The sequence below is a fragment of the Berghia stephanieae genome, chromosome 1 (genome assembly GCF_034508935.2).
Source record: "Berghia stephanieae isolate SIO BIC M18660-M18661 chromosome 1, UCSD_Bste_1.3, whole genome shotgun sequence".
NCBI classification, from domain to species: Eukaryota; Metazoa; Mollusca; class Gastropoda; order Nudibranchia; family Aeolidiidae; genus Berghia; species Berghia stephanieae.
The window spans coordinates 73,246,102-73,253,601 of NC_088360.1; the positions used below are offsets into that span (position 1 = coordinate 73,246,102).

The window sequence follows — 7,500 nt, forward strand, 5'->3', positions numbered from 1 at the left end:
AAAAGCCCATTTGCTCCAACTTTAATCAATTAATAATCTGTTTGTTTATGTATTTGTTTATAATTGCACATGAAGTTCCATCCATCATAAATGCTATGCCATGTCAATATCAAACAAGATAGAGCCTTATACTCACAATTACACAATGCATGATCATTCTTTATAACATGCCAACTATATAAAATACCTCGGAGTCCATCTCAATAAGAAATTAAAATGGCAAACCCATATAAAACATATCACAGCAAAAGCAAGTAGGATGCTAGGGTTTCTGAAAAGAAACATAAAGCAATGCTCACAAAAAATTAAAGCCCAGGCGTACACATCGCTTATCAGGCCAATACTAGAATGTGTCAGTGCTGTGTGGGACCCCTACATAAAAGAGGACAAGATTGAAAAGGTACAAAGAGCAGCTGCAAGATACGCAACCAGATGCAAATCCAGAGAATCGGGTTGTGTCTTGTCCTTCCTCCAGTCACTTGAAACCATTGAAAAAACGGTGCAAGGTAACCCGTATTGTTACCTTATACAAAATTATCAATGACCCAAACATATCCATCTTTACTCCCAACTACATGAAAAGCAAATAAGATAGATATATTACATGTAGATACAATGGGTCACAATGCATACAATCATTTACAAGAACAGACACATACAAATACAGCTTTTTCCCACGAACAATAGGTGACTGGAATGTTCTGCCACTAGACATAATGAACGTTGAATGCTTGGAAACTTTCAAAACAATTTAAATGCACTTGCTCGTCAAAGTAATCTGTGACTGTTCCCTGTTTTGATTGGACTCTAACGGAACATTTGCAGTGATGGGCCCGTGCAAATGCCAGCCATTGAAGATTGAACATGTCGATGTAAAGTGCTTAGTGCCTGTTTAAACGCGGTAAAGTGCTATAAAAAGTGTTATTCATTGTTGTCATCATCATTGCCTTTTTCACCCTGGGTCAGGGTATAGGCCACAGACAAACAGTTTCCATCCTTCTCTATCCTGAGCCAACTTTTTTATCTCATTCCAGGTCTTACCACTTCTCTGTATATCAGCTTCTTTAATTCTTCTCCATGTTCCTCGTGGCCTTCCCCTTGATCTTCTACCCTGAGGGTTCCAGTCCAATACTTTCTTTGTTATAGTTGAGTCATTCTTTCTAAGCGTGTGTCCAATCCACCTCCATCGTCTTCTTCCTATTTCCTCTCCCACTGGTTTCTGCTGTGTTCTTTTCCATACTTCTTCATTTTTTATTCTATCCATCCATTTTATTCTGAGTAGCTTACGCATGCACCTGTTTACGAAAATCTGTACCCTCCTTATACATGCCTGTGATGCGTTCCAAGTTTCACATCCATACAGTAGGACAGACTTCACGTTTGAGTTGAAAAGTCTTAGCTTTAGTCGAAGGGAAATATCTTTAGTTCTCCAAACTCTGTTCAAAGATGTGAATGCAGCCTGTGCCTTTCCTATTCGTGCTTTCACCTCTGCTTCCGTGCCTCCATCCTTGTCAATTATACTTCCGAGATAGCAGAAAGTGTCTATATCTTCGAGTTCCTGATCTTTTACTTTGATCTGCTCCCTTTGACGCGTACCTATCCTCAAGACCTTTGACTTTGCAGGGTGAATTCTTAGACCAATTGATTCCGAGAGGCTGTTTATAATTGTGGTTTTTGCTTGCATCTGGTCCTGGGTGTGGGACAAAAGAGCCAGATCATCTGCAAAATCCAGATCATCCAACTGTGTCCAGGGGGTCCACTGTATCCCATTTCTTCTCCCTTTGGAGGTTTCCTTCATTAGCCAATCAATGGCAAGAATGAACAGGAATGGAGAGAGCAAGCATCCCTGCTTGACACCAGTCTTAATTTCAAAGCTGTCAGTAAGCTGATCTTCATGTACAACCCTGCAACTTGATCCTTCATACATTTCCTTAATGAGGTTTACTATCTTTTCAGGGAGTCCATAATGTGCCAGAATTTTCCACAATGTTTCTCTGTCAATACTGTCGAAAGCCTTCTCGTAATCCAGGAAGTTGACAATAAGAGGAGAGTTCCATTCTATAGACTGTTCCACTATGACTCGCAGAGAGGCAATCTGGTCGGTGGTTGAACGGTTTTTCCGAAAACCTGCCTGTTCGTCCCGCAGTTTAGCATCTGTTGCATTCTTAATTCTCTCTAAAATAATTCGGTTGAAAACCTTTCCTGGGATAGAAAGAAGAGTGATGCCTCGATAATTATTACAATTACTGAGGTCCCCTTTCTTTGGAAGCTTGATAAGATGTCCTTCCTTCCAATCCTTTGGGAATATCCCGTCATTCCAGATTCTCTCAAATAGTGGGTGCAGGGCCTCAGCATTTCTTTCCGCATCAACTTTTAGAGCCTCCGGTGGAATCTGGTCTGGTCCAGCAGCTTTCCCCCTTTTCATCTTATTAATGGCACCCACAATCTCTGCTATCGATGGTGGATCACAGCTAATTGGTAGCTCAATCCTTGCAGGCAAAATTTCTGGCTGGTTGTCTGGTGGTGGTCTGTTCAGAAGGCAGTTGAAATGTTCCCTCCATCGTTCAGATTGAGCCTCTTTTCCAAAAATAGTTTTCCCATCTTTGTCTTTGACTGGTATCTCTGGTTTCCCATATTTTCCAGCAAGTGTCTTGGTAGTTTGATAAAGGATCCTCATGTGTCCTCCAGTCGCTGCTGCTTCTGCTTTCTCTGCAAGTCTGTTCATGAATGCTTCCTTGTCTTTCTTCACAGATCTTTTGACTTCCTTAGCTATGGCTCGATACTGCTCTTGTGCATCCAGTCTTGAAGCCCTTGTTCGGCTTACATTCACTTGTTCCTTCCTTGTTCTCCTCTTTTCAATAAGGTCCAAGGTGGTTGGACTTATCCATTCTTTATGTTCCGATTTCTTTACCCCCAATACCTCGTGGCAAGTTGTTATGTAGACTTCCTTGATCTTTGCCCAATGTGACTCTACATCTATGTCCTCCTCGAGCTCAGTAAGAGGTTGGAATCTATTACTCAATTGTAGTTTGAATTCCTCATTCTTTTCCCCATCAAGTCCATTCACCTCGAATTTTTTTCTTGTATGTGATCTGGCCCCGTGTTTTCTGAGTCGGAGCTTAAGCTTTGCCAATAGCAGGTGGTGGTCTGATCCAACATCTGCCCCTCTCCGTACCGTCACATCTTCCAATGAACATCTGAATCTACGAGAGATACAAAAATGATCAATCTGATTCTCTGTCACACCATCTGGTGAGACCCAAGTTGCTTTTTGGATCCTCTTATGGGGGAACACTGATCCTCCAATCACCAAACTGTTGAATGCACAGAAATTTGCAAATCTCTCACCATTATCGTTCATTTCTCCCATGCCATGACGTCCCATGATACCTTCATAACCTACGTTATCCTGTCCCACTTTTGCATTAGCATCTCCCATCAATATGTTGACGTCTTTCCTTGGCAACTTGTCAATGACTTGTTGTAGCAGACTATAAAATGTATCTTTGTCCTCATCTGTTGCATCGTTTGTTGGGCATAGATCTGTACAATGTTCATGCTGATCTTCTTACTCCGTGTTGTAAAGGACGCCATGATGATCCTTTCTCCGTGTTGTTCCCATCCTCTCAGTGACTTCTGGGCAAACTTGCTTAGAATTATTCCTACTCCCTGTGTATGAATCCTGTCCCCTCTCCCTGAATATAAAATCTTCTCCCCAGACTTGAGGTGTTTCTGTCCGGATTGTATCCAGTGGGTTTCGCTTACTCCAAGTATATGCAGCCTGTATCTTCTCATCTCAGTCACAACTTGAGAGCTTTTTCCTGCTTCATACATGGTGCGAACGTTCCACGACGCAATTCGAAGCTGCTTGTTTGGCGAAGACGTCATCGGGTCAGCAGAGTCCTTTCGGCTTTGTCTGTTGTCCTTCATAAATTCTGTAATTCCAGAAACTCTTCGGTCGCCCAAGCTTAAAAAAGGATTTGGTTTGTCTGTCTGCGTTTCTGTAACGATTTGAGTTTAACGGAAAGGGTGTTAACCCTTTGCCAACCCCCAACCTGGAGGACCAGGTGACTCGAAGATGGGAGAATCACACACCATTAGTCGCCTTTTACGACACGCAGGCTTGGCGTTGGGCTATTCTTGACCCTCTCAGTTGAGGGACCCCGGACACCACACGGGGTATTCATTGTTGTTATTGTTATTATTATTATTATGATTCTTCTTCTTCTTCTTCTTCTTCTTCTTCTTCTTCTTCTTCTTCTTCTTCTTCTTCTTCTTCTTCTTCTTCTTCTTCTTCTTCTTCTTCTTCTTCTTCTTCTTCTTCTTCTTCTTATTATTATTATTATTATTACTATTATTATTATCATCACCATCTTCTTCTTCATCCTTCTCTTTCTTCCTCTTCATCTTATCATTACCATAATACCATCATTATCACCATTATGACAGTTAAAAATTAAACGGAAATGATAAAAGAATGGAAACAGTGGATGCCATTGATATAAAGTTTATTTCCATGAAATCTTAACAAAATTATTGTTAAAATAGATTGAAAACACTTACTGGGAAATGGGTGTGATTTTGTCCATGTTTCTGCGAGAAGTTTGTCTTATCCGGGTCAGTTGAGCCACTGTGTGATATAAGCACATAAACAGTTGTGGATAGAGGCCTCCTTCATTTTTCTGGGAGATAAGAGAAATGCTTGGGTATGTTTATTCTTATGAAACTCAGTGGAATTACTTAAGATAAATAATGTATGAATAAGGTCCTTTTCAATATTTCCATTACAATAGTCGAAGTATTTTCATTAATTATATCAACTTGTACTTAAAATACAATCAAATTATAAAAATAGCACATGTAACTTCTCATTCAAATAAACCGACTGACTCAGTCAGACTATGTATTACGATCAATGTACTTTTCCCAAAGTAGAAAAATTATCAAAATTTCCTGATTGTCTGAGGTGTATCTTTTAATGTCTCTACTCAGAGACTTGGTAGATCGCTCCATAAGTAGAAAAAATAGATCTAGGTCTCAGGTGATTTTCCTGCCCTAAACCAGTTCTTAAAATTAAAACACTGAAATGAAAAAAAAATGAATAAACAAAATTCAAGAGCATATCACCCAGCATATTGAGCACCCATTTCTTACCCAATCGCTGTCTTCAACACAACAATTAATGAATCTCAACATCAGCTATCGCAAGCCTCAATCTCTTGATTAGTCTTAACACAGATTCTTGCTTCTTGAATCTAATTTGCCCATCTATTACCTTAGTAATTATAAAAGCATTAACTCCTATTGTAGACATTAATCTTGGAAATAATTCTAAACGGTTTTCTTTCCTAAAACAGCTCCAAAAATTCATGATTATTTTGGAAACCAAGTAACTAAAATGTAGGCTATTAATTTTGTTGAATAAAGCCTTGTCATATACTGATAAACAAACAGTTATACTGTTCAATACATGAGTGTAAAATTTTCATCATCAGAATGTGCTAGAATGTTGTCCTTAAAATGTGTACACTTTCAGAAATGAATATAGGTATATAGATTTCTCAAAGAAATACAATTTATTTATGAGATAGCTCTAAAGATTGCTTATTTTCTTACATGAATGAGACCTGTAGGTTCTTTTCATTGTCTTCGCTTGGTCATTAACTTTTAATTCTTTGTTCATCTAACAACAAGATATGAAGTGAGTAGAAAAGTGCCAGAAGACAATAGAGTATAACAATTTTTTTCGCGGCGGTGGTGGGGTTTGAACCTGCGACCTTATTGGTACGACAACTCCTCCTGGCAGGTGAGAGCGTGGCTCTACCGTGTGAGCTATCCACGAACACAAAAATATTCGTTTCAAACCCAAAGTCATTTCTAGATCCCTCTCTCACCCACTTCTTGAGATCGCCGATTCGTTCACCACCATCGCGAAGTAATTTTGACCAGCAGTTAAGCTTAATAGCCAATATTCTCATCACAAACATATAACATAGAAACGATTGAGACATGGAGTATGCTCCGGTGTATGGGGTGAATTTTTAATTCAGAAAAGTGAGTGGAGCAGGCACTTATGTTGGTAACAACAAGATATGAAGTGAGTAGAAAAGTGCCAGAAGACAATAGAGTATAAAAATTTTTTTCGCGGCGGTGGTGGGGTTTGAACCTGCGACCTTATTGGTACGACAACTCCGCCTGGCAGGTGAGAGCGTGGCTCTACCGTGTGAGCTATCCACAAACACAAAAATATTCGTTTCAAACCCAAAGTCATTTCTAGATCCTTCTCTCACCCACTTCTTGAGATCGCCGATTCGCTCACCACCATCGCGAAGTAATTTTGACCAGCAGTTAAGCTTAATAGCCAATATTCTCATCACAAACATATAACATAGAAACAATTGAGACATGGAGTATGCTCCGGTGTATGGGGTGAATTTTTAATTCAGAAAAGTGAGTGGAGCAGGCACTTATGTTGGTAACAACAAGATATGAAGTGAGTAGAAAAGTGCCAGAAGACAATAGAGTATAAAAATTTTTTTCGCGACGGTGGTGGGGTTTGAACCTGCGACCTTATTGGTACGACAACTCCGCCTGGCAGGTGAGAGCGTGGCTCTACCGTGTGAGCTATCCACGAACACAAAAATATTCGTTTCAAACCCAAAGTCATTTCTAGATCCCTCTCTCACCCACTTCTTGAGATCGCCGATTCGTTCACCACCATCGCGAAGTAATTTTGACCAGCAGTTAAGCTTAATAGCCAATATTCTCATCCACAACATATAACATAGAAACGATTGAGACATTGAGTATGCTCCGGTGTATGGGGTGAATTTTTAATTCAGAAAAGTGAGTGGAGCAGGCACTTATGTTGGTAACAACAAGATATGAAGTGAGTAGAAAAGTGCCAGAAGACAATAGAGTATAAAAAATTTTTTCGCGGCGGTGGTGGGGTTTGAACCTGCGACCTTATTGGTACGACAACTCCGCCTGGCAGGTGAGAGCGTGGCTCTACCGTGTGAGCTATCCACGAACACAAAAATATTCGTTTCAAACCCAAAGTCATTTCTAGATCCCTCTCTCACCCACTTCTTGAGATCGCCGATTCGTTCACCACCATCGCGAAGTAATTTTGACCAGCAGTTAAGCTTAATAGCCAATATTCTCATCACAAACATATAACATAGAAACGATTGAGACATGGAGTATGCTCCGGTGTATGGGGTGAATTTTTAATTCAGAAAAGTGAGTGGAGCAGGCACTTATGTTGGTAACAACAAGATATGAAGTGAGTAGAAAAGTGCCAGAAGACAATAGAGTATAAAAATTTTTTTCGCGGCGGTGGTGGGGTTTGAACCTGCAACCTTATTGGTACGACAACTCCGCCTGGCAGGTGAGAGCGTGGCTCTACCGTGTGAGCTATCCACGAACACAAAAATATTCGTTTCAAACCCAAAGTCATTTCTAGATCCTTCTCTCACCCACTTCTTGAGATCGCCGATT

The 7,500-nt window shown here is 40.2% G+C and overlaps 1 protein-coding gene across 2 annotated transcripts in view; it reads right to left on the reverse strand.

The window, feature by feature from the left end:
* The window catches only part of LOC144956455 (uncharacterized), a 96,170-nt gene that overhangs the window by 72,935 nt on the left and 15,735 nt on the right, over positions 1-7,500 (reverse strand). For both annotated transcript variants that reach the window (XM_078886969.1, XM_078886960.1), the window contains exon 13: positions 4,564-4,682. In XM_078886969.1, coding sequence (XP_078743095.1) covers positions 4,564-4,682 — 119 coding nt within the window. The remainder of the gene's footprint in view (positions 1-4,563; positions 4,683-7,500) is intronic.